The 27,424-nt window shown below is 50.5% G+C and overlaps 1 protein-coding gene and 2 long non-coding RNA genes across 3 annotated transcripts; 2 read left to right on the top strand and 1 right to left on the bottom strand.

Moving 5' to 3' along the window:
* Positions 1 to 1,075: 1,075 nt before the first annotated feature.
* Positions 1,076 to 4,252, top strand: LOC109277553 (uncharacterized). The gene is made up of 2 exons (XR_008422141.1): positions 1,076 to 1,452; positions 2,614 to 4,252. It is a non-coding gene; the product is annotated as an uncharacterized LOC109277553 (long non-coding RNA).
* A 6,251-nt stretch (positions 4,253 to 10,503) lies between these two features.
* Positions 10,504 to 24,209, bottom strand: HSPB8 (heat shock protein family B (small) member 8). Its single transcript, XM_019467313.2, has 3 exons — positions 23,370 to 24,209; positions 17,148 to 17,211; positions 10,504 to 11,504 (listed from the first exon to the last, which is right to left on the bottom strand). Exons 1-3 carry the CDS (start codon positions 23,734 to 23,736, stop codon positions 11,345 to 11,347), a joined length of 591 nt encoding a protein of 196 aa, XP_019322858.1. The 5' UTR covers positions 23,737 to 24,209; the 3' UTR covers positions 10,504 to 11,344.
* Positions 19,203 to 26,421, top strand: LOC109277557 (uncharacterized). Its single transcript, XR_002085203.2, has 4 exons — positions 19,203 to 19,472; positions 20,533 to 20,751; positions 21,716 to 22,810; positions 25,263 to 26,421. It is a non-coding gene; the product is annotated as an uncharacterized LOC109277557 (long non-coding RNA).
* Positions 26,422 to 27,424: the final 1,003 nt, after the last annotated feature.

The following is a 27,424-nucleotide window of genomic DNA, read 5'->3' as shown; positions in this document are numbered from 1 at the left end:
CTTGAAGACATGACGTGAGGTGACAGCAGTCAGACACAAAAGGACAAGTATTACAGGATTCCACTTCTATGAGCTATCTAGAGGAAGCTCATTCACAGAGATAGAGTGTAGGTTAGAGATTACCAGGGACCGGAGGAAGGAGAATGGAGAGCCAATCGCTTAACGCCTACAGAGTTCCATTTGCAGTGATGAAGAGGTTTTGGAACTAGATAGTGGTGATGGTTGCATTATTTTTTTTTTAAGTTTATTTATTTGTTTTGAGAGAGACAGAGACAGTGTGAGTAGGGGAGGGGCAGAGAGCGAGGGAGAGAGATTCCCAAGCAGGCTTCGGGCTGCCAACGCAGAGCCCGGCACGGGGCTCGAATTCTCGAAACCGTGAGATCATGACCTGAGCCGAAATCAAGAGTCGGAGGTTAACCTATGGAGCCACCCAGGTGCCCCATGACGCTTGCATTATTAATTCTGTGCATTGATGCCACTGGACTGTGCACTTGGGTTAAATGGCAAATTTTGTTATGTATTTTATTTACCACCATGAAAATATTTTTAAAAAATTGTGGGCACAAGGGTGGAAGATGCTGTAGCATCTGTGGGCTCAGATCACGGTGGAGGCAGGTCAGAGGTGTTCAGATGCCCGCACACTTGGGACTTGCGTGTTTCCTGACAGGTTCCAGATAGAGCTAGTGATTCCCAGGGCCATGCTGGAACCCGGGTCTCCGGAACCTTCCCTAGGATCCCAGGACCACACAGCGAGTGTTTTGTGCTCACTGCTCACACGCTCCCAGCCTCCCAAGGCTTTCCACTCCTGGTCGCCCTGCCAAGACTGGATGTTGGATGGCTCTGGGTCCTTTCGGGGCACATAGTGGTAACTAGGTAGAGGAGAGGTTCTGGGCTGGAGCCCTTGCGGACGTCAGTGGCCCCCAACCACCACCACATCCTGGACTCGCACCAGTCCTGCCCTGGAAGCTATCTAGGAGTTGGCAGGTCCCCTCTGTTTGTTGCATCACTCTGGTTGTCTAGGAGATTAGCCCAGATTAGGAACTGGGTGGAGCAAAGTGGATCAGATGAGCTCACGGACAACACTGTTGCTGTTTGCACGGGGGACCTTAGTAACCGGCCAGAAAGCGCTTGGCCCAAATCTTGTTCCTCCTGAATTCGGGCACATGGACAGGGGCTCCTGGGAGAACTGAGCATGGGTTATGGGCTCAGACAGTCCCACGTTCAAATTCCAGCTCTGCTTCCTACTTCCTGTGTGACTTTGGGCAGATTGCTTCTCTTGTGATTCCCCATTTTCCTCCAGTTGAGGATACTACCCACCTCTGGGACTTCTAAGGACTTAGTGATAAGCAGGTGGATGAATGTTGTAAAGTGACCACACCTGGACAGAGAAGACTCATGTGACAGAGGACGTCAGAGTATGTACAATGCCTGGTGACCGGCTGATAAGAAGGGGTGTGTGTTAATGCCTTGTTCTAAAGTGGCAGAGGAAGGGAGGGAGTGGTCTGCAAGAAGAGACACTGAATTCTTTTTTGCAGGTGGGGAGTTTGAGAAGCCCCTGCACGGAAATGTCCAGGAGGCATTTGGAGCTCCGGAGAGCTGATCTGGGCCAGAAATGGGTGTGCTAGCTTAGACGAGATGGCTGGGGCTACGGAGTGTGTAGAATAATCCCAGGGAGACTCACAGGGAGCTTAGGACAGGGTTCCCAGTGTCACTGGATCCGTGGGATGGTTCCAGGAGACAGAGGCTCAACGGAAGAGGCGGGAGGACTTTCCCAGCGTCACGGAAGGAGTCAGTCATCGAGCTGGACTAGATGTCCGGGTTTCACCTTGCAGTGGAAATGCCCCTCACCCGCTGTCCGTCCCTCTCCCTCTCTCTGTCCCTCTCCCTCTCTCTGTCCCTCTCCTTCTCTCTGTCCCTCTCCCTCTCTCACTATAATAGCAGCTGATGTTTGCCATTTTCAAGTGAAAGAAATAGACTCCGCCTAATTCAGGGGAAAAGGATGTGGTGTAACTCAAATAATTGACAGGAAAACTAAGCACTGGACCCCAGGAAGGCCAGGAAGGGGGCCACTCCAGGGATCTAGGAAGTAAGAAAAATGAACATCTCTTCAGGGGACTGTCACTGGGATGAATCAGCTTCAGCTACTTCCCATCCCAGAATCTTTGCAAAAATGTCACATTCCCACGAGAAAGGCCTTGATAGGTTTAGCTTGGGACAGGGCTCTTTGATGGAAAGTCCCTGCAAAGCTACACATAATCACGAGCTATTGAGGGGCTGAGACCAGAGGAAAGGGTCACAGATGCTGCCAGGCAGAAGCCCTAGGTAAGCACCCCAGGGACCTGCACAGGGCCCTCCGGGGCTTCCGGTACGGAGACTTGAGCACAGATGCATGTGATGGGGCAACATGATTCATTCATCACTACCCACCTAGGCCTGGCAGGGCCCCAAAGGTGGGACAAGGTAGTTTTAACGAGAGGAGGAAGCACAAAACAAGACCTCAGCCATGCAGACTAGTCATTAGATCGAGGGCCGGGTAGGGGAAGGCGTCTATATTGCCAGGAATTGCTTAACTCATTTATTCTTATATCTTAACTCATTTATTCCCCACCGCAGCTCTACAGGACATTCTCTCATCACCCCTATGTCATTGCCCGCAAGCCAGAGGCACAGAGACGTTAAGATCTTCTCCCAGGCTCACCCAGTAAATGGTGGAGCAGAATTCAAACTAGGGCAGTCCCTGTATGCAGACTGTGTACATGATTTCTCCATATGGTCTGCAAATGCCACGTTGTAGGAGAGGAAGTGAAATCTGTATCAGGTGATGCATTACATCAAAGCATCCCTTACAAGAATCGAGTCTTAGATTTAACCACTCAGTTTGCTTTTCGTTGTCTCAAAGGCAATACATTCTCTATGCAGACTATTTGGAAAACCCAAAAACACACAAAGGAAAAAAAAAATAACTTGAACATCCACCTTCTTCAAAAAGAAAAAAAGACCAAAACACCTTATTTTTAATGTTTATTTAATTTTGAGAGAGAGAGAGAGAGAGAGCGCGCAAAAACAGGGGAAGGGCAGGGAGAGAGGGAGACACAGGATCCAAAGCAGACTCCAGGCTCTGAGCTGTCAGCACAAAGCCCGACGCGGGGCTCCAACTCACAAGCCGTGAGGTCATGACCTGAACTGAAGTCGGCTGCTTAACCAAATGAAGCCACCCAGAGGCCCCCCAAAATAACAACTTTTACACAAATTTATAACAACTAAATAACTAAAAAGGAGCTGCAATTTTCTTTTTCTTTTAAATGGACTATCATCCATACTGATTATCTGAGGCCAGCTTTCCCCGTGTGCTATTTCCGCAACACTAAATCATCTTCAGGAGCGTGAGAGTTAATGGCTGCGTACTTGTTCCCAATGTATGGAAGGACCATCATCTGTCTACCGAACCCCGTACCTTGAGCCATTTTGTCATTTCCAATTCTTCGTGAGTTTAAATGCAGCAGACGCTGCCAGCGGTCTGCTCGGATTTCCTCTACACCTTTTTCTGTCTGTGCACACCACGCCAGGCTGCTGGGTACTCTTGTGACACAGATTTGCATCTGTGACTCTTTGCAGAACTGTCCTGGGGCTGCTAGGACCACTTTGCTCACAGGGTCAAGGAGCCTGATGTCTGCACACTCCACTCCCATCCTGGAGCAGACCTTAGCCAATGAGTGTTGGCATGCAAGAATTAAAGCCCAGATCCCTTGACTCAGGTTGAAACAGACTCTGATCTGTTCTAGGTTCCTTTACAGTGACAGCATGCCATATTCAGGCTACATAGATCACAAAAGACACGTCAGGCCTCCCTGCCTCATGCTCCCTCTGGGGCCACTTGCTCCGAGGGAAGCTAACTGCCTTGCCTTGAGGACACTCAACCAGCCTCATGGGAAGGCCCACATGGTGAGGGACAGAGGTCTCCAGCCAACAGCCATTACAGCGAGCTCAGAAGCAGACCCTCCGGCCCCAGTCAAACCTCCAGATGATGGCGGCCCCGGCTGACATGTTGACTCAATGTAATGAGACACCGACAAGAACCACCCGGCTGAACCTCAGCCAAATACCTGAACCTTAGAAACTGTACGATAATGTTTATTGTTTTAGGTCAGTACGTTTGAGGGCTAATCTGTTATCCATCAAGAGCTATGGGCTGTTCTTGCCTTTTGCAGCTCCCAATGCACATTGCCAGATTAAAGAAGGACATTTAAACAAATTTTTCAAAAATGTTTATTTTTGAGAGAGAGAGAGAGACAGAGCATGAGCAGGGGACGGGCAGAGAGAGAGGGAGACACAGAATCGGAAGCAGGCTCCAGGCTCCGAGCTGTCAGCACAGAGCCCGATGCAGGGCTCGAACCCATGAACTATGAGATCATGACCTGAGCCTAAGTCGGCCACCCAACTGACTGAGCCACCCAGGCGCCCCTAAAGAAAGACATTTAAGTTGGTCTACCCCAGCACTTTCCAAAATTCTATGGCAGTTGAACACACCCCATTTCTTTTTCTTTTTACGGAACTCACTTGGGGAGCTGCCAATCTAGTGTGAAATCTTGGACGCACCCAGAGATTCTCAATTTCTGTCACTTCTGCAAAGACATTATTTGCCCTCCAACAACCGCGTCCGTGCCGGCTCAGATCTGAGGGTCTGACGGGCGCGTGTGTGCGCACAAGCATGCACAGCTATCGGCAGGAAGTTCTGTCATCCTGTCTGCTGTGGATTTTAGAAGCTGTCACTGTCAGGACCAGAACAAGCCCATCTGTCACGCAGCTCTGACAGAGCACAAACAGGCATAGGAAAAATGAAATCGTCCCGTGGTATCAGGTCACGAGGCATCCTTTCCAAGACAGCTGGCCACTGCCTTTCCTCTGCTCTCCCTGCTCTCCTGAGCCGCCGAGGTAGTATCCTCTGTAGTTAATAAACTTTTTGCTCATCTTCCCAGCCACCTTCTGGGGGATACTCAGGGTGGCAGCAAAGGAGTCCCACTTTACAGATGAAGACACAGAGGATTAAGGGTTCTGTCTTTTCCAAGATACACGTCTACTTGGACGCCAGAAACTCTTACCCCTTCGCCCGCCACCTGCTCCCTGGCTCAGGTAACACAGTGCTCTGGCACCAGTCTGCCGGAGTTTAAAACGGTCTTAGCTTCTGTGCCACTTCCCAGCTGCAGGACCTTGGGCACATTTCTGGATCATTGCAGTTTGGCTATAGATTAAATGGAAAACGGGAGGTGAAGGGCACAGACAACACCCATTTGGTAATTGCTATTGTTGTTAATACTCATCCTTGGGGTTTCCACCTTTGACATCAATTCTTCCTGTTAGCCCCTGATAACCCTCCCAACCTCTGTGGACAGAATCCAAGCTTCCTCTGGGCTCCTCCTGTGAGGCCCCTGTCCCAGCACCTTGTTCTCCAGTGGTTCCTAACCCTGGCAGCCAGTTAGAATCCCCCGGGGGAGCTTTTAAAAAATATCCACGCCGGGGCGCCTGGGTGGCTCAATCGGTTGAACATCCGACTTCGGTTCAGGTCATGATCTCGCAGTTTGTGAGTTCAAGCCCCGCGTCAGGCTCTGTGCTGACAGCCTGGAGCCTGCTTTGGATTCTGTGTCTCCTTCTCTCTCTGCCCCTCCCCCACTTGTGCTCTAACAATAAATAAATGTAAAAAAAAAATTTAAAAAACATATCCATGCCCAGGCTGCATTCCGCTCCCCCCCCCCCCCCCGCCCCCAGACCACTAACACCAGAATTTCTCGAAATGTTTCTAGAGCATGAGCTCACCCTTACCCTTCCCTTGGGCCAGTGAGAGGTGCTGGAGGCTGGGTGTCTGGGCTCCAGCCGAGGAGAGAATCTCAGCACCTCCGCTTGGGACCTGGAGGGGGAAAAGTGTGAAGCCAGCCAAGCAGGGTTCTGAGGGAACCTGCTTCCAAGTCTTCCAGGGAGGAAAATGCTACGGGCCAAACCATCAGTGTGTTCTCGGCTCCTTCCCTCTGTCCCTCCCTCTGTGTTCTCTTTTTAAATGAACCCTCTCCACAGTTTTGCAAGATAACCCACACTAACAATGGTGCTGATAACAGGCCATGTTCTGAGCCTTTGCCGTGCCCTAAGGACTGTGCTGACAGCTGAAGGGGCTCCAACCCTCCTCCTCTTTCATTAAAAATGCCGTTTTCTCCTGATGTACAAGAACAGGTTCATTCTTAGGCAGGGAGTGCGCTTGGCCACTGAGGTTGTGGAGGTGTGGTGTCTCCTTTCTTCTAGAGCTCGGACAATGGAAGCTGATATCCCTCCAATGCCCCTCATTTCTGCTTTTCTTCTCCCAAATGGAGACCTTGAGCAGTGGGAGGCAGATGCTGGGAAAATGTCAGCTGCAGGTGCAGACTTCAGGGTCTCCAGTGGTTCAGTAACCCACCATGGGTCCCTGGAAGACCCTAGACTCAGTTTCTCAGGAGGGGCCGGGCTGAGGCCACCTGCTGCTCCTCGCTTACTGTGGCCTCGCCCTGCGCTAACGCCTGTGGGCTCAGCCTTTCACACACACCTTGGATCCTCATATCAGCCTCGCATCACGACCCTCCATTCTTGTGGGTGAAGAAACAAAACACTTGCAGAGGTCAAGTGACAAGGCGACACACACAGTGGTGTCTGAACGCAGATCCCTTCCAGCCCTATTGCTTCCTGATCTCAGAGCCCCTGCTCAGTCCTGCCCTGGAACCTGCTGTTTTCTTTGCTCGCTCATTTATTGCCTGAAACCCCATTACACCCATGAGGGTGGATTCCCACATCTGTCCTGTTCTCCAGGGTCTAGTACTGTCCCTGATACAGAGTAGGCTGGGCAGGGCGGGGTGATACTCCAAACCTTTAACAACCGGCAGGGCCGGGCACTGACTATTCAGAATGGCCACGGCTCCCAAGGCAGTTGCTTATTCCCAGAGGGACTCGAAGGGCAGGGGAGGTATCTGTGTTTTAGAATGGAGGTTTTGTGATTATTTGGTTATGGCAAAGCCACAAGATCAGGAGATGATGGACTGTTGAAAAAATTGCTCATTATGCTCACAGGTCCCAAGAGGAGATGGCTTGTCACATTGCAGGGGGCCGTGTGGAGAAGCACCAGAGGCCGTTAAGAGGCAGAGGGAATGGGGAAATGTGAGCAGGAGTTTTCCCTGTGGTCTCTGCAGGAAGGAACAGGTGAGGCAGGGTAGACATGCTTAGGATGGGCTCGACCGAATATTTTCAGCCAGCTTTGGGGAGCAGGGGCTGTCTCTCAGTGTCTGGCACCTGACCTTGGACGATGAACGGCAGCGAACGGCCGGTGGATAGTGGTTCAGAGCGTAAGGCTGGGATGAAGAATGTGGTCGGTATGGGCTCTGGATTCATTGGTTTTCATACAAAAAGTGTGCCTTCAGGTGCGCCCTTTACTACCTCTGGGAATTAGCCAAGCTTGGGGTGGGGGTGGGGGAGTCCCCAGGCAAGTCCCCAAGTGGTCAAAGCATCAGAATAAAAAGACATGCTTGAGACAGGCTAGGACAATGGGGTCACCTTAGAGGCTCAGGCAGTGTTGCTTATCAAGCAGTACTGAAGTATTTCAATATTTGGACACCTGTTGCCGCCGTACCTGGGCATACAGTTGAACTGGTGCCGACCTTGAAGAAAGGCACTCAGTGAATAGACCTTGAATCGCTGAATTGGGGGCTGGGCCTGGAGTGTCTCCCTTTCCCCATATCTCAGTTATCCTTGGAGAATAGTCACGGCAATGCTGTTGCACGCGGCTACCCTTCCCTTTCCCTCAGGAATCTCCAGGTAGAGCACCTCTGCTTGCACCCAGGAAGGCTTGGAGCTGGGGATCAGGTGCATTATTAGCCTTGCTGCAGACAAGGTGACTCGGCCAGCCCTCAGCAACCAGACAGCAGGTCCCCCAGCAGGCCTTGAGCCTTCCACCCCTTCGACAACTCCCAGGGTCCGGACATTGTGTGGGAAGGGACCTCCCAGCAGCCCCACCCCCTGCCAGCTCCAGGTGTTGGCTCATTTAAGAGACAGTATTGATTTTCACATTATGATGCACAACTCGTGAGGCCCCGGGTGGGGGGTGGGGGTGGGGGGAGAGAGAAGCCAGCGCTGATTCCGGGAATTTATTTCAAGACACATTAATTTGTTTCTTCCCTTCAAGGTCAAATCAAGGCATCTCCATATATCACCATTGGCAGCCGCTGGCTGGCAGGCAGTTGGGAGGGGGCAGAGGTGGGGGCTGAGAATAAGGCTTCCTGAGAGCCAGGTCAAGGGAGTCCGGTGGGGAAGCAGGCTCCGGGCACCCCCTGTCCCAGCATCATCATCGAAGCGAGGGCTCAGGAACAACACTCTTTCATTTTGCTGGAGATCTCCTGCAAAGGGCCGAGTCATCTAGCTTGATGTCAAGGCTTGTGTCTTTAAGCTGGAAGCTCTCAGAACTGAGATCATGCCTTTGGCCCAATTTTCCAGGGTGACCTACCCTCGCCATTCATTTGTTCACTACACATTTATTACTTGATGTCCCGAACATTGCACTTAGCACAGCAGACACAGAGGGTGGGCTTCCCACTCTCCCCACTCGGGGTCCCCCTGTTCATGAGCCCGGAAGTGGCAACCGTGGAAATAATGGCTTCATTTTCCTCCCTCCGTCACCAGACCCTCACAGTGTAAAGGCACCCACTATGCTGTGTCACTCGTGGTAGGTGCCCAGTAAATATTTGTTGAACAAACATCAACGGAGTAGAAATTTTCCTCCTCCCATCCTTGAAAGTAGGGCAGTTAGGGTTACTTTTGGTTTTTATGATTGTTATTACTTCTCCCGCTGCACAGACACCCAAGCTGTTATATGGTGTGCTGTATGCGGGTAGGGGTAAGTGAGTGGGGGCTCTGGCCAGCCTGGTGGGAGTCTGAGCTGAGACCCTAAAGAATTAGCCAGTGAGGAGGGTGAATTAGCCAGAAAGGAATCATGGAGAGAGAGAGAGAACAGTGTATCCAAGGTTCTAGTAGCAAAGAGAGGGCTTGTCTGGTTGGAGGAACAGAGGGGAAGTTAGGTGGGGCTGGAGGGTGTGGGTAAGGGGTTAAGGTAGGGCAGAGAGAGATAGCCCAAGGACAGATCCCATAATGCCTTGCAAGTCTCACATAGTGGCAGGTACTCAATCCATCCAACAATGGGGAACCATAAAAAGATTTTAAAAAGGGCATGCCTTTCATCTGGGCTCATGTGTTTTCTTCTGCTGGTGAGGCCTCTCCCCCCAACCCTACCCCTACCTGCCCAAGTCATACAACCCTGCCCGTATTCAAGTCTGACAGGTTCTCCCCCTCTTATGATTACCCGTCATCCCTCTCCTCCTCCCCCTGCAAAGCCCCAACTTGAAATATCATCTCTCTCTTCTTCCCACAAGGTGACAGACTCACTGAAGCCACCCTTACATTTTCTTTGTCGAGAGAAAGGCAGCAGGAGGTAATATTTCATAGTAAGTCTGGAGTCAGATTGCCTGGGCCCCCTACTTACCAGGTGTGTGATCTGGGGCAGCGCCCTTAACCCTTCTATGCCTCGGCTCCCTTATCTGTAAAGTGGAGAGGAGGGTTGAACATGCCGCATAGAGTTGCTGAGCAAGAACACCAATTACACACAGGAGGCACTAACATGGTGTCTGGTACACAAGAAGGAGTTAAGTGAGGGACAGGCATGCTTTTATCTGCCTGTTTGTTATGGATCTGTGAGCTGCTATGGGCAGAAATTGTGGCTCGTTGTTTACTATATGCTTGGCTCCTAGCACAGGACTCAGCAAGTAGGTGCTCGGGAAATGTTCACTGACTTCCGCTGTCATTTGTGGGTTTAGAGATGCCCTTGAAAATCAGCCCAGGAGCTCCTCGTTAATTCTTCCGAAAGCAATCATCTAGGTTCGAGTTCTGTTGTTATCCTGTGACTTACCAAAGCCACTTAGCGTCAGCTTTTTCATTGCAAAATGGATGTCTACTTCTCAGGGTTGTCATGGGGATTAAATGGGACTGGCTCCAGGGACAGAGCATGTGGCCCAGTTTTGGTCAATGAGATTAAAAAAAAAAGTCTTCTAAGAGCGTCTGGAAAATATCTTGTGCACTTATAAAAAAGAAAGTCAGAGGAGAAGACCTTTTTTTTTTACCCCCACCTTTTCTATGTGTTGTCACACGAAGATGAGATGACTGGAGCTGCTGCAGCCATCTTGCAAACATGAGGACAGATCTTGTAAACCTGTCAGAGATGGCAGAGGAAGATCTCTGGGCTCTTCGTGGCATAAGAACTGAAAAAATAGCTCTGAAATCACTCACCCCTAGACGTCTTACAAAGTTAGACACAGATGTTTATGTCATTTAAACCACTCCTCGTTGGGTATCACTGCTTGCAGCCACAAGCATTCCTAATTGATATTGGGTATCTAAGTGGCATAGCATTTAGTTTGTCACCAAAAGAAGCACACAAAGCTAAGAACATCAGCTCCTTTTTTTTATTATTATTATTTACTGTTAATTCCCCCCTAAACAACAGCACAATTCAAATAACAATGACACACACATCTCACTCATATACACAATACCACTAGCCTGCCTGCCAGTCTGTCTGGCCTTTGCTTGGTTCCTGGTGGAGCTGTTTGGAGACAGCCCCCTCTGTAAAAATCCCAAATTGGACATAGGAGGCACGAGAAAGGGGAGACTCTAGCCAGAGAATACATCGGTTTCCAGAGTCCTCAGGGAGTGCCAACTTGGGAACATGCTACAAATGCCTGGGTGAAGAGCAGAAGGCACTGTTTTCATGTGGCTGTTGGATAAATCCCATATGGGGATGTAAGACCTATCTATACCCCTTTGCAGACCAGGGCTGCAGAAACACAGTGGGGTGAGCCAGTGGGCTCCGTCAACCAAACCATGGAGCAGGCATGGAAACCAGGAGCCCAGAATAGGAATCTGGGTGACAGGGAGGTCCCCAGAGAAAAGCAACCTTTTGCATTAGCTGCAAGGTAAGATACAGTGTGAAATGTCATGTCCCCTTCTATCTGTTCTGCAACTATAGAATGTGCAACATCTTCATCATGATAGAAAAGGTAAAGAAACAATCTCCCAGCATTTTGGCCTAATGCAATTGAGCAGGACCCTGCCAATTGTACCGTCCTGTGGAAAAACCTACTACTACACTATCCAGGGAGTCCGTGGTCAGTCCACCCCCACCCCTAACATTTTAGTCACTAAATCTATGAATTCAGCTAAAGTAATGTACTCTGGAATACAGAGAAGCCCTGCAGTTGGGGAGGGATAAAGATGGGCCAAGACTGGGGTCTCAGGAACAGGTGACTTCCTGGCTGTCTTGGGGAAGCTCGTTGTTGAAACTGCTCTCTCCAAATGGTGAGTAAGGGGGGACCTGGGGGGCTTCGATGATCAGCAGGCCCTCTGGGGAAAGCGAGGCAAAAACTGTCACAGGATCCACCTCTGCAGGAAGCCTAGGAGAAAGAAGCACGAGATACTATTCATGTATTATTGTTAATATGGCTTAAACATTCTTTTTTTCACTTGAAAGAAAAGTTTTCTTAACTTTATTTATTTTGAGAGAGAGAGTCAGAGACAGCGTGAGCAAGGGAGGGGCCGAGGGAGAGAGAGAATCCCAAGCAGGTTCCGCACTGTCAGCTCAGAGCCCCACGTGGGGCTCAAACTCACGAACCGTGAGATCATGACCTAAGTTGAAACCAAGAGTCGGATGCTTAACCGACTGAGCCACCCAGACGCCCCAAAAGAAAATGTTTCTGATATGAATTTGGGCTCTTAGGGCATACAACGCTGGGTTTGAATCCTGGCTCTGCCCTTTTCTAGCTGTATGATCTTGGGAAGGTCACTCAATTGCTCTGAGTTAATTTCCTCATCTGCAAACGGAGATAGGAATATTAAAATTGTATAGTATTTGAAGTGAGACAGAGTCTGAACATGCTTTGCAAATGGTAAAGTGGTGTTCGAACAGTAACCTAAAAGGTCCCTGGGGCCCAGATATTTGATCCTTGGTTGAGGTCCCTCTACTCACAATGGACCGGCTGCTGGCAGAAATGGCCACTACTCCCCTCCCTTTGTAGAACATAGGTAAGGTGTCACAGCAGGCAACACATTTTCATCTGCCATGTGCCTGCTGAGAACGCGTTATTGGTGAATTAATGATGGAACAGGATGGTCGCACAGTAAGCTACTCTATGATGCTTAGAATGAGCCTTGAGGGGTGCCTGGGTGGCTCAGTTGGTTAAGCGTCCGACTCTTGATCTCAGCTCAGGTCATGATCTCACAGTTTGTAAGTTCAAGCCATGCATTTGGCTCTGTGCTGATAGTGGGAAGCCTACTTGGGATTCTGTCTTTTCTTCTCTCTGCCCCTCACCTGCTTGTGCTCTCTCTCTCTCTGTCTCAAAGTAAATAAATAAACTTAAAAAAAAAAAAAAAAAGAATGAGCCTTGATTTGGGTCACATCTGAAGTAGCTCTTGGCAGGTCATAATTGCTTTGTTCTCAAAACACATTTATAGGCATTACCTGGCTAGAACTTTATAATGATCCTCCAATGGCTAATAGGTAGGAATTAATATGCCTGTTGCATAAAACATTTAACAGAGACTTGGGGAAATCAAGTGACATGTTCAGTGAGTGAGAACATCAAAGACAGGATTTCTGAATCCAACTCTGGTTCCAGTTCTGAAGCTATATATTATAATTTTTTGGATCGTTTTGGGTAAATGAGGCAATCTTGAGACATGGTTCCTTCATCAAACTACCGGTATTGTGAGAACATGTTCATGGCCTCGCTGGGATGCCATTATAAATAAAGATGATGGAAACTATGACCTTCACCTGCATATCATCTCATTTAGTTGTTAACAATAATCCCACCAGGCAAGTTCCCTCACTGTCCCGATTTACAGACAAGGAAATTGAGGACAGAGACGTGAAGCGATTTGCCCAAGGTCACGCTGCTGGTAAGAAGCATATGGAAATGGAATTGGAATCTTGGTCTCCAAACCCATGATGCTCTGCTCTACTGCGTCCTCTGGCACCAGACTTTTGAGAAAAGGATTAGGGTAGGGAAGCTAGGAGGGTCAATCAGCATAGATCTTTCCATTGGTCCAGGATGACTCTGCCTGTTATAAATGCAGGGGTTTTGATGACAGAACCAAGAAATGAGGCAGATCCGTTCCTGGCCAGGGCAGGATCCTTCCTGAAGGGGCTGGGGAGTTTTCTCTGTGAGTAGCAACATGTAGCCACATGAGTGGAATCTACCCAGGAGACTCCTGCCAAATTAGAGCTACGGAGATTAACAAGGGGCTTTCTGGGAAGGATGGAAGAAAAAGAGGGAACTTGGGCAGGAACCAAGTCAAACTTGAAGCACAGACAAGGCCAAAAGTCTGGACCTCCCTCCCACTGCCGGGGATGGGCCGACTCCGTTTAACTATTTACATGCTAACCCGTAGCATACCTGGTGCAATGGGGCAGGGCAGCCATGGTCCAGAGCATGGCCCTTGCAGGCAGGCAGATCTGAGTTTGAATTCTGACTCTTGCTGTGTGACCTTGGACTGGTGATCTAGCCTCTCTGAACCTACGTCCTTATATGAAAAGTGGGTTAACAGTTTCTGTCTGGGAGAATTACATGGGATAATGAAAGCGAAGGGCTTAGCCCAGTGCCTGGCATACCCTAAGTGCTCAATAAATGTTAGCCTCTACATTGTTACTACGGTCACTGACCATTTAAATGGGAACCTGGATGGCTGTGAATATTTTAGCACACATTGTGGTATCACCAAACTAAAAAATGTCTGAACCTAAAAGAATCTTCTTGATTGTTCAGGACAGTGCTCTCATATTACATATGGGGAAACTGAGACCCAGAGATAAAAATAGACTTGTTCAAGGTCTCTCACCAGGTGACCTATATGTTGAACCACCATGGTGGGAAAATTATTCTTCTTCCATTCTCTCTCAATCCTTCCATTTGCATCCGAATGAACATCTCAGCTAAGTGTTGCCATGATCTTTAAAGCTGTTAGCCTCTATTCCTTGCTATTGTCGCTTTTTAACAGAGACAGAGCTGATCTAAGGCTTAAACCCTTAAGCAGGTAATGCTATCTAGTTGGAACTTATCCACATTTTTCTTTCATTGGGTTTGTTTTATGACTGCCTTCTTCAGTGAACATATTAGTGGTGGTACTTTAACTTTCTCAAAAGCAACCTGATCAAAAAGGAAAGAAGTCTTAAGCAACTAATAATATGGGAATGTAAACACATAAAGCAGAGAGTAGTTGAAGATGGTCTTCAAATGACTGCAATCCGGTTTCCCCTACCTGGGCAGGAAGGTCATAGGCTTTGAAGGTGGGGAGATCTGTGTTTGAATTCCAGACCTGGCTCATCACTAGCTGTGTGACCTTTGTGGAATTCCAACATCCCTCTGAACGTCAGTTTTCTCATCCACAAGATGGACTTAATAACACTGGCTCCACAGGATTCTTTTACAGGTGAAATAATATTACACCTATACCCCTCTTATGGCTCTTGACACATTACAGGTGTCAGTAAATAGCAAAACAGATACCTGGGAAGATGGAGAGCAGGGACCTAAAGTTTGCTTTGACTCTGAGCATCCTCCATCAATGACTTCCTGCGTCCCCTGCTTCCTGTCCTTACATTCAAGTTGGCTATGGAAAGATCCCATCTACAGTCTTACCCTGCTCCCAACCCACAAGATCTCTCCTGCACCCCCTCATCCAATCAACATGGCGCCTTTCACATGGGGATGGATGTGTTGGGACGAATTTCCTAGTCATGGCTAAGGCAAACAGCTGTAGCATCCTGCCTGGGTGGAAAACTCCAAGGATCTTATTCTGGCTGAAGGAACTTCCCCCTGTTCTCTGATGACCAGAGTTTTTCCGGGGAGAGTCAATGGAGCCTCCTGAGAGTGGGCCAGGGCCATCTTTGGTGTCTAGAGGCTGGGCAGAGCCAGGGGGTCCTGGGAGGTCCCAGCTGCTCTCATGTGACTCCAGCCTTGCAGAGTTTTTAAAATAGTATTAGTCCTCACAGACTGAACACTGAGCCTTTACCCTGTGCTGAATGTTTGACACACATGTTCTCATTCCCCATCACAACTTGGTCCAGAGGAAATGTGGGGACAGAAGCTCAGAGCAGTTCAGCTGGTTGTTCTAAGTTACCCACTTTCTTTATCATGGAGCCAGGTCTCCCTATACCCAGAGGTGAGCTTCAAAATATTTAGCAACTGGCACAGCTGGACAATGACCAGACAGAATGGAGGAATACATGGCATAGTGATGGAGGAGGGTCCTGGGGACCCCCTGTTGTTGGCATGTGGGGGGGCTCAGAGGATCCCAGGGACAGGGTCAGGAAGGCCAGGTTGGCTAGGGAGGGCACTTGTGGGGCTCAAGACAATGGCTAGCCCAATATTATAACAAGAAGCTCAGCTCGGCTGCTGGACCCCAACCGAATAGCAGCCTGTGCCTTGAGAAACTTTAAACATTTCCATTGGTCAAATCACCCCAGCAAGCTGTTTTCCCGGAGGCATCAGAGATGGGGAAATCCACGTTTTTAAAAGATGATTAACCCGCTGACTTCTTTCCAGCTCAATCCCTTCCACGGAGTTGCCCTGTCGGTGACTCCATCCTGAGACCTTATTTGAGTCTCTTCAAAGAAACATCAGCTCCCCCGCACTTGTCCCCCCTTCTTTTCCCCCCTCTCCCTCTCAGCAGCGTGTGATCTGGCCGCTGTACCAGGAAGAGGTGTGGGTCTTGGGGATGGCAGGCGAGCCAGCGAGCGTAAAGAGAAACAGTTAGCTGTTTGCCTTACTGGGAAGCGTCCATGGGCTTCTAAGAACTCAGAGGCGCCGGGCGGGTCAGGAATGGGCACACGGCAGGAGAGACAGGACTGCAGAATCCCCAAGCTGAAGGAAGCCTCAGAATTCAGCTGGTGCAATCTCTCCAGACCAGGACATTTTTGCCAGGGCCGAGGGTGGAGTTGAGACTCCATAACCACACCAATGAGAGTAATAATAGCCTGCCACTTATGAGGACCAGCTGGGTGCTGGTGGCTGTGCTCTGATCTCATTTCATTTTCAGTCGGTGGATTCCGGAATCAAGACCCACCCCCATCCCTTTTACAGGTGAAGAAAGGGCATCCTTTGCTCCGGGGCACGAGCACTGAACCGAGTTCAGGGATCGGTTTGGGGCTAAATTCTAACTGTAAGGACCTTAGGTAGCCCCTTACACCTCTGGGAATTTAGTTTCCCCGGCAAACAAGGAGGGTAATGTCTCTTCTGCCCGCTGCAAAGATTAAAGGCATTGACTGGGACAAGGCTTTGGAGCCAGAGTGCACGCAGTGGACAACTGCTGAGTACAGGGAAGAGGTGTTTACCAGCAGCACCCGGCTGTCGTCTCCCTCCCTACAGGCATCGTCCTTAGGGCCCCGGTGTGGCTTCGATTCACTGGCCCAGCCTGGTGGTCTTCCGGCCGCTCCCATGATTCCCCCGGCTCAGCCCTTCCCACAGCCCTCAGCAAAACCCACCCTTCACATGTCCCAACCTCTCAGCCTCCAAACCCCTCCCAGGAGGAAACAGCAATGTCAGGACAAGTTCGGCCTCCATTCTTGTGGATACCGTAGGGAAGGCGTACCCTCTCCTGCGTTGGGACACTTAGAGCAGGCACCCTTTTGAAAGAATCCACTGGGCACTCGGGCACCAAGGGAGGGTCTTTTTTGATGGTGGTGGAGATCCTCCCTCAAGCGTGCCACGGGGTGAGTGCCTCGATTTTCACGGAATCACAGACAAATCATTTTGCTTCTCTAATTCTCGGGCTCTTCATCTGTAAAGTGACATTGTTAACTTCCCGCCTCGCGGGGCACTGAGCCCAGGTGTGACAGCATGATCTACTTAACCTCTTCCGGGACCCTACGGCAGGTTTTCTGTGACACTTTCTCCCCTTTAGGTGTGAGGGTTCAATTCCCTCACTGGGGCTCATCTGGAAAGAGAGATGCCCAAGACGGAGATGCCCCAGATCTTGGGTCCCAGGCCCTACCCACTCCTCCACCCTCACCCTGGAACCCACGCTGCCAGGGCACTTACTGGATTTTCTTCGTGAAGTTCTTGGAAACGATGCCACCTTCTTGCTGCTTCTCTTCATGTTTGCCTAGAAGAGAGTGGAATGCCACGCGTAAGCATCGATGTCCCCCAGACTTTGGTCAGGACTCAGACTTGGGTTCGAATCCTGCCCCTGCCCCTGCCTCGCCGTTTGACTTGGGGTCAGAGACACCAGTTTTCTGAGCCTCTCTGGTCCCTCGTCTACTAAACGGACCCCCCTGAGCCGAGGCTGTCGTAAAGATGAACTAAGACGACGGACCAGACAGGAGGCCTAGACGGTGGTTTGTAGGTAATTACAAGTTAGATTTAGGAAATCACGGAAACTGAACCACATGTTGTATCTTTTAAGTCTTGCCTCTGGGCCCTTTCCCCTAACCAGCCAGTCGAACCCTGAAGCTAACATCCCAGGAGGGGTGGTAGAAAAGAAGTGGGGTCACATGCTGAGCCCTAGTCTGCCACCCAGTTGACTTTACGACGCACAGTCTTTCCTAGCTCTGAAGGTGGGCTTCTTTCCCCCTTGGTTACTGATGTGGAAACTGAGGTCCAGTGATGGGTCCAAGGTCACCCAGCAGGTGTATGGCAGGCCTTAGCTCTGAACCAGCTCCCTCTGAGTCTACACCGAGGGCTGCGGGTCTGATGCCCCTCTGCCTGTTCCAGCCCGAAATTAGCTCTTTGAGCCACATTATCTCTACCTAAAACTGGATGAACTGCCTGGAAATAATGTTTCAATCTGCTAAACAAACAAACAAACAAAACAGAAAAAACCCACCCAGACTCTTGAAAGAGGGCTTTCTTTAAGAAATGACACCTTAGACACCACAGATTTGAAATTCCACCTGCCCCACCTTCTAGAGGGTAGCAGGGGTGGGGCTGTTTTCTTACCTGAGGAAGAGAAAAGATAAGAAGGTTTGGGCCCAAACTGGCTATCACCTTCAATTTACATAGCAACTTCTGAGCCTATTGACTGCTCCTTACTCCTTTTTTATTATTTTTTTAATGGGGAGAGTCTCTAACTTCTCTTTAAACAAACCGGATTAGGGCAGGGTGGAGCCTTTCAGCTCCTATCTTTATTTGTTCCTCATCTGTGGGGCCACATTCCCAGGCCAAGAACCCTCATTTCCACGGGGACACCCTTCTGAGAGGCTGTGGAATCCAGAGTGTAAATAACCTTGTGGGATTTTTTTTTTTTTTTTTGGCAGCCCCAGTCTTAAAAAAACTGACGATTTATAGGCGATTATGTTATCAATTGTTTTTTCATTATTCCTAATTTCTTTATTACTGACTTTGCTCTGACTGTAAGATAATACATGTGTATGCTAGAAAATGTAGAAAATGCCGAAATAAGTGATCAAAACTACCTGTCCTCCCATCACTGCGACAAGACCACATTTTTTGTATACGCTCCAGACTTTTCTTTGTATGGACATAAGTGTTATATAGGATAGATACATATCGCAGATTTTAGGAAATGGGATCATATTGCGCATTATGCTCAAAACTGTTATCTCTTGCCAACACATTATAATCATTTCTCCACGTCTTGCCAAATATTCTTCGGCAAGGTGATTTCTTTAACGGCTGCGCAGCGTTCCGCTGTAGGGACCCCTAAGTTCATTTAGCCAATCCGTGGCTTTTTGGGCAGTGAGACGGTATCTGACCTTAGAGAGAACCTCACGGCACCACACGTTCTTACAGCTGGATCTTTGCATCTGGCCTGACGACATCTTTAGGATAAATTCTAAGTTCTAGAATTTCTGAGACTTGCTCTGTATTGCCAGATTGCCCTTAGGAAAGGTTGCATCAATTTATTCTCTCACGGGCTGGGTGGAAAGGGGTCCACTGATAGGAATTCGTTGTTTAACTGCAGGGTCTGGGTACCCAGAACATGCTATGCTTTGAACGCGCTGCCCCCGGGAGAGTTGATTTGGGCCCGCCAAATCCGTGAGTACCAACTGTCCAGCCCTAACCGGGCCTGTGGCCGAGGAGCACTGTCTGTTCTCTGACACCCTCCCCCCCAGAGCCTGGGCCTCCAGAGAGGCCTGCTTCCCCTGGGGACTGGCCAATGCCTCTGACTCAGCCCTTTTGCACCGCTGGTGTCCTGGGAACAATAAGCAACAACAAACTCTTATACAGCGCTTTCTTGGTGTGAGCCACTGTCCCAGCCCCTTACTAATAGCGACTCCTTTAATTTTCGTGACAACCTTAGAAAGCAGGGACTCTCATTATTACCATTTTGTGGATGGGGAACGGAAGTTCAGAGAGGTTAAGTGATATGCCCAAGGTCACACAGCTTGGAGTGCTGGAGCAAAGGTATTCGGGTTTTGGATTTCCGTCTCTGCTCTAACACTTTCTAGCCCATCTCTACTCTTCTCTGAGCCTCAGTTTATTCTTCTCTAAAATGGGGGTGACAATAGCTTCCTAATTTGGGGGTTGCTGTGAGTAGCAAATGAAAATGAGTCACAGGACTGCTTTGTAAGTGGTAAAAATATCGTGTGAAGGCGAAGGCTTGTGGCTTCTTTTGATGTTTGGAGAAAGGACTACTCCTGAAAGGCTAAGCTTCCCTGTCCAGGCCCTGAAAATAGGGTATTGGGGTTGGGGAGGGGAGGATCTCTGAGCAGGGGCAGCTCCCAGATTTCCATAAAGAGGAGCCTGGTTGAAAGTGGATGCTGCTACCAGAGGCTCATCTTGAAGCTTCTATTTGCATATTATTTGAATATCTATTTATTGGGGCAGCTTAAGGATTATGAGTGATTTTTAATTTCTTATTTTGCTTTCCTAGCTATGTTTTCTACCGTGGAAATATTTTATTTTCGTAAACAGAAAAAAGTAATTATGATTCTTTTTTAAAAAAAAGAACTCATCTGGAGGCAGGGCAAGCCAGAGGCCCCTCACAGCTGCTATTTTTTCAACATGCCTCAGAGAAGTGTAGGTGCCAAGAAGCAGGGGTCAGCACTTCAGGGAAAGCCATTGGCCCAGCTAAAGAAAGAAGGTGCTGTTTCCAGGGGAGGCAGAGGCCCTGGGATTAAGGAGAGGGGGTGGGAATAAGGCCTCTGGGTTTTCCAGTTTCTTCTTGGCAAGGGCTGGGCCCAGTGGCCCATGAAGAGAACATTTCTTGGCTGCGGGCTGCAGGGTGCGAGTTGGGGTGTATAAGCATCATGGAAAGCATCTAGTCTAGCATTTTCCAAACACTTGCCTGGAACTATACACTCATATATGGTCAGATAAGACAGGGCTGTCTCCAGAGAGCCATAAACTACATTAATGTAGCAAATCAAAGCTCTGATAAGTCCTGCAGTAAGGAGACCTGTTTACAATTTTGTTTCCTCTGGCACCTTTTAAAAATCTGTACCGCCTTCCTTCCATTTCTCAGGTGCCTCGTGGTATCTTAAAATGTACTGTTTGGCAAATGCTCATTTAGTTCAACTCCTCCTAAGACCTAAGGCCAACAGTAAAACTGAAGCCCAAGACGTGGGAGGATTTGCCCAAGGCCGCATAATCAGAAGAAAATCCAGCCATTCTGACTCGGAACTGTCTCAGCAGGCCTGGCTTTGAATTTCAGACGTTGCCATGGAGGACCAGGGGATCTCAGGTGAGTGACTCTCTCTGAGCCTCAATTTCCTCCTTGTAAAGTGGGTGTCACAAACCTACCTATATTTCCTTGCAAGTCCACATGAGGAACCTGGGAGCCAACATTTGTAGGCATTTAGCACAGTGCCTACACCGAGTGCTTGAAGAAGAATAGGTCTGTCATTATGAGATATAGGATAAAAGATTGGAGCTGATTTTAAACGGAACCCTGATATCAATCTGACTTCATATCCATTTTATGAGAGTCTCTATAGGTACTTTCAGGGGATTTGGATTCTGTCAAGCTGAGGGTGCTAAGTACATACCTATGAAGCATTTTACAACCTAAAAAGGCTTTGTCTGTCTTATTGAAGCACCCAACCACCCCATTTTACAAACATGGAAACTGAGGCTCCATGATCCACTCAAAGCCTCATTCAGTGCCACTGCATTAGTAAGGTGCTTAGCTGAGGTCTCAGCCTGGAGCTGCCAGGACCCACCTGTTAAGAAGCATCTAGAAGGGCACCTGGCTGGCTCAGTCAGTTAAGCACCTGACTTGAGCTCAGGGCGTGATCTCACGGTTCATGAGTTCGAGCCCCGCATCGGGCTCTGTGCTGACGGCTCAGAGCCTGGAGCCTGCCTCTGATTCTGTGTCTCCCTCTCTCTCTGCTCCTCCCCCTCCCACACTCTGTCTCTCTCAAAAATAAATAAACATTAAAAAAAAAAATTTTTTTTTAAAGAAGCACGTAGAAAGGAAGAGAATGGGGGAGATATACTTCAGGGGTCTCCTGGAGGGGCCAGAGGGCACGGGGACACCTCCAACCAAGGGTGGAAGACTCTGGAGTCCGAATGAAAACCAGAGACGGGAGAGGTGGTGATAATAATCGTTTACAGAGTGCCAGGCAGACACTATTATTAGCTCCATTTTACAGACTCTCTGCATTTATTATCATATATTGTCAGCTCACGTTTAATCTTCCCTACAGATCTGCAGGACAGATATTATCATGATCCCCATTCTGCAGATAAGGCAACTGAGGCTCAGAACAGTGAGAAGACTTTCTGAGCAGTCTTCCATCGGGCAGTGTCGGGATTTGAACCCAGGTCTCAAAGAACATCTACGATTTATGGTGTACTGGGGCCTTGCTCTGTGCCCAGCATTTTAATAACAGCAGCATCACAGCAATAACAATACTGAACCCTTGTCCGCACTTGACCCCCGTCAGCTCATTTAATACAACAATCCTCATGCACCAGAACCCCGATTTCCAGATAAGGAAACACAGCACGGGAAAGATAAACATTCTGAGCATCCTGCTGGTTAGTGTGGCACAGCCACTTTCAGAACTCAGGCCTGGCCACCAGCCAACTCGGAACGCCCTGGCTGAACCCCTCCATCCGCACATGGCCCCAGCGTGTCTCCTGGCCCACCACCCCCGGCAGAGCCTCTGATGTTTACAATTCCGCCCTGTGAGGCTTTGAAAACTTCCCCTACACGCCGCCTGCCCCCGCCAGGGCTTGTATCCGCCCAGCCTGCCTTGCAATGGCTTTTATTGATTCTCTGGCCTGCCAGCCTGTGCCGGGAACACACTCTTTTTAATGGAGCGTTAATTGGGAGGGAAGAGAGAGAAAGCTGTTCCCCTGCCCAGCAGGGACTGAGTCTCCTGTCTCCTCCTCCTTTCTCCCAGGCTGGGATGTGGCGGCAAGGACCCCGGGCCTGGCGTCCTGGGCAGGCCTAGACTCTTCCTGCTGCTGACTCATGGCGTGACCTCGGACAAGTTCTGCTTGGGCCTCAGCCTCCTCAGCTGTGAAATGGGAGCAGACAGCCCTGCTTCTCAGGGCCGGAGTGAGGATTACTTGGAAGAAGGAATCTAAGAGTCTTAGTCCAGTTTTTGGTACCTAGTAGGTGCTCAATAAATCATCAAATCTCTTCTGGCCTCCCAATTCCCAAGACAGCCTGAGTTTGAATCCGGGCGGCCTTGGACAAGTTACTTTCAGCTTTCTGTGCCTCAGTTTCCTCATCTGTGAAAAGAGGAGACAAACAGGCCCCACCTCCTCTGGTTGCCTTCACTGAGATGCAGGTAAAGGGCAGAGTGCGGTGCCTAGCGGAGAGTAAATGCTCAATCAAGGTCCCAATTAGTATCCTCATAGTGACCGTCAGGCCTCAGTGCCCTTATCTGGAACAAGGGGCCCCATTCCTCTTGAAACCTGCGCTGATCATTAGCTCTATCGTAGCATAGCACTTGACACACTCTTCTAGACTGTGCTGTGACACTGTGCCCCATCTCGTCCTTGTCTTTGTATTTCTTCTCTATCTGTTTGACTTACCCTTTCTATTAATTTTTTTCTCTGTCAAAACCTGTGACGTGGTTTCTACTTCCCTGACTGTGCTCTGACTGATAGATTCAGCCCTCAAAGGCCCCAGCCACTGGGTCAGGTTGAGGTGTCTCCTGGAAGCCAGGGAGAGGACAGCTTTTCCACAAAGATAACTTCTGTGGCCTGCATTCCTGAGCCCTGAAGTCACCTGTGTCACGCTGTCACAGCTCACCCTCTAAGGGAACAAACATTCTCTTGGCCATTCCCGGGGCTGAGGCCTACACCCTTCTCCCGGGTTCTCTCTCACTCCTGCCCCTCACTCACCAGACACCTCCACGTAACCGTCCTTGGTCTTCACCATCAGCTCCTCTGGCTTAAAGCTGTGCACGTTAACACACACTTTCCAGGGCTCCCCAGGGAAGGGTGGGGGGCTCCTGCCCTCAGCAGGTACCCCGAACCTGGCTGCAGCCGTGGGCCCCCGAGGCACCATGCCTGACCTTAGGGTTCCAGGCCATGCCGGGGAGAATCGAGGCAGGGCCCAGTTGCGCCAAGAGGCAGTCAAGTCGTCCGGGAAGGGGTCCATGCCAAAGTCATCATCCAGCAGGCGCGAGGGGAGGGAAGAGTCTCGGAAGGGGTCTCTGCGCAGGCGGCTTGGGAGGTGGCAGGAGAAGGGCATCTGACCGTCAGCCATGGCTGCTGAGCTGGAGGGGAAACGGAGGCTCAGAGAGAGGGAGCCACCTGCCCAAGGTCACACAGCAAGGTGATGTGGGTGGGTTGGCCCTCCAAGCTTATTTTTCTGCTTCAGAAAATGCTGAACCATCCACTGCCAAGGACAGAGGGTGTGCACCCGGCTGGGATCCCTGCCCCCAAAGACACTCCAAAGGCTACCACCAGCTGGTCCAGCAGAATTCCAGAGGGCCCCTCTCCGCTCTGCCTCACCAGAGATCCGCCAGTCACTGTCCTCCCAGACTGTCCAGGCTCTCAGCCAGAGCCACTGAGCTGTCTAGAGGAGAGTCAGGAGCTTAATAAACCCAGGGACGCAGGCCTAGAAACTTCTCCTTGCTTCTTCAGGGCTGAGAGCCTTCTATTTATTGCTGCTTGGGGCTGGAGGCGGGTTTTTCAGCGCCTCCTGTCACAGGAGTATTCGGAGGTGATGAACCAGCCCCTGAGAATCCGCTGAGGGAACAGCTGGGCTCCCAGGGGTAGGGGAGGGGCCGAGTTCAGCCAGCCAGTCGGACACTCTCCTCCCCCCCCCCCCCCCCCCCCAGCTGGGCTCAGCTCCGCCCCCTCTCCCAGGGCTCACTCCCGGAGCCGCCTCCCCACTCTCAGTGCAAAGGCCGGCTATTAATAACCCTCTGCCTGCTGACGGCTCAGGTCACCCTCGGTAATACCTTCCCCAGAGCCTGCTGCCTCCTGCAGAAGGAGGGGAGAGGGTTGGGAGCCCAGTGCATTTGAAGGCAGGTGGCTTTGGGCCGCAATGCCCACTTACAACCCGGCGTGGACACTTGCCTTCAGTGTCCTCTGAGAGCAGTAACATTATTCCCCAGCCACCTGTGAGCTGTCAGTTTTCCCAGCTGTAAAATGGACCCCATAGTAGCCAGCCACTGCATGGATGTGTCATGAGGAACACATGAGGTAACCATCCTTAAACATTTAGCAGACTGACACTTTCGCATATTCAGTTTGGAGTTCTCCATTGCATGATGCCTGCTGTATGCTGGGTCCTGTTCTAAGTGCCTTCCAAATATTAAACCGGCTTCAACGGCACCACCAATCCCGGGAGGTAAGGGGAGTGCCACTGTCCCCATTTTACAGATGAGGAAACTATCACAGGAAGTGTTAGCCAATGGGAGCCCCGCATGACTGTTAATAATGATAATTATCAGAAGGTGCTGTACCCGGGCAGGCGGTCTGGTCTGACACAGGGAGCCCACAGAGGACCTGTTCTAGACTTCCCTGCCCCTCCCACATAGCTTGGAGAATGAATTTGTAAACCGTCCTTCTACCTAACAGCCCCTTGAGCTTGCGTTCTGACTTTGATCTGTCCCCAACAACAGGTGGGCAGTTGGGCATGCCCTTCTCCCCCACCTCCCTCCCTCCCCCGTGGGCTTCAGGGTCTCAGCCCTGCCTTCCTCCTGGGGTGGGGTGGGGTGGGGTGGGGTGGGGGTGTTAAGGAATTCAATGAGTCATTGGTTGAGAAATCGTTTTGATGTTCAGCAGTGCCTGCATGAGGCCGTTTGCTAAAAATAATACTATGGAGAGCAACAGTTACCATCATTTTTGGCCTCCTCTTATGCTTCTGTGGCGAGCACGTGCCAACCCGTTGAACCGTCACAACATCGGGGATGTTATCACCACCCCCATTTTGCAGGTATGCACACAGCTGCCAGGTGACAGGGCTTGGGGTGGGGGGGACCAGGGTCTGTGCTGAGCTGACTGGTAGAGACCCCACCCTCCTTCCCCCACTAGCAGAGAGAGGAAGGCTGAGGTGCCCCCGCTCCCCCATCCCGAGTGACTGGGTCCCCACTTGACTCTGGTGAGATCATCAGGCTAGAAGCTTGAGGCTGACGTCATGGCCGGGCACAGAAGCCTCAGCGCACCTATAATTACAGCAGGGGCGAGGCTGGCTGGCTGGCTCTGAGGCCAGAACGGGGAGAATCACTGTGTGACCCAGAGAAGAAAGCCGGAGCTGCCTGGGACCTGGGCCGGGGCCAGGGTGAGGTTTCTGGGTGGGTGGCTTGGTCCCCAGCCGTTCGTGTGTGGATTTGAGCGGGTGGAGCGCTTAGTGTGTTTATGTGTTTATTTATGGGTGAGTCTGCTGATGGGTGTGTTCTAGAAGACCCTCCTACTCCTTCCTCTCTAGGCCTCCTTCCCACAAGAGCCTTCATCCACCTTCTCATTTCAAGGATGCTGCCAGCAGGAGAGGAGGGAGGGTGTGCAGCTAGAAAACAGAAATAGCAAACATTAGCATTTATCCAGCACTTTCCACGCTCCAGGTTCTGTTCTAAGCACTTAAAATTTATGTATATTAACACATGCGATCCCCCTATAGCCCTATAAGGAAAGGACTTTTATGATCCCCATTTTATTGCTGAGAGAACCAAGGCTCAGTGAGATTGCACGACTCACCCTTGTCTACACACCCAGTTAAGTGGCAGAGCTGGGATTCGAACCTAGGCAGTTTGGCTCTTGACCCCTCTGCTGTACTACGGTTTATAATCACCGTCATGGCTTACATTTAACTGAGCACTGACTGTGTACCAGACCATGTGCCCAGCACTTTATTCATCACCTCAGTGGACCCTCATGGCTCAGACAGGTGAAGCCCCTTGCCGAAGGCCACACAGTGGGACTTGGGAACCCCTGGTCTTGTCCAGTGATCCTCCCACGTGCCTGCTGTATGTGCTCCCTCCCCCAGCCCCCGCCCCCAGATTCTCACTACGTTTCTGGGTCAGGCCAGCCTTCCGTTTTGGGAAGCTGAGGAGGGAGGCAGCTGCTCATCCTGCTGACCTAGCCTCCTGGAGAGGAGTCAGTAAGCCCTACAGGCTGTCATCAGCCAGATGAAAACATGGGGCCAGGACCAGGAGAAGCCAGGTAGGGGAGGGGGCCCCCAGGCTGGCTCTCTCTGGGAAGGAAAGACCCTGTGGACTGTGTGTGTGTGTGTGTGTGTGTGTGTGTGTGTGCGTACACGTGTGTGAGTATTGGGGCAGGGGTTGGGGGCAATATTCGACCCCGGGTCCCAGAACAAGTGTTTTCTTGGCTACTTTCCTCTTAGAGCTTTCACATGGGAAGGACTGCAGTTCATTCTCAAACAGCCCAGGGGGAGGGTGACATCACCCTGCAGCCCGGAAACAGGGGCCCAGGAAGGAGCAATAGCTGCCTCAAGTCACAGGGGAAGTGCCAGGACGCAGACACAATTCTGTGCTCTTCCTGTGCTGCCTTTCCATGGCAGCAAGACTGCACGTTCCGTCCTCCCCTAGGTATTTCCAGCCGCCCCCCCACACCGTCCCACCCAGCCTCACCACCCCTGAGCCCTAACTCTACAGGGGGTTGGGTCTGTAGGGCCTGCGGGCGGGGGGGGGGGGGCCTGTGGCTCCCTCAAAGGCCTGGCTTTCTGGATGTCATTTTTGTTTAGTGTTTTCTCTACAGTTATAGGGGTCTGGAGCTCACAGACCCACCTCGGGATCAGAATTGGCCCTTCCGTTCTAGGCTCACACCAGGCGTGGGCGCAGATCCTGGCGGCCTGCCGCATTCAGGCTCCAGATGGAGAAAGACCCACGTCAGAGTTCCCTCCGTTGGACGCCCCAGGAGCCCAGCACACCTGCAGCAAATAGGAGAGGTGTATGCTCGTGTCTTTTTCCATTCCCTTTCTCAGACCC

The sequence above is a fragment of the Panthera pardus genome, unplaced genomic scaffold, assembly GCF_024362965.1.
Source record: "Panthera pardus isolate Hobbes unplaced genomic scaffold, ASM2436296v1 HiC_scaffold_15, whole genome shotgun sequence".
Classification (NCBI taxonomy): Eukaryota; Metazoa; Chordata; class Mammalia; order Carnivora; family Felidae; genus Panthera; species Panthera pardus.
Note: the sequence above shows the minus strand (reverse complement) of the source record. Positions and strands in the feature narration are given on the sequence as shown.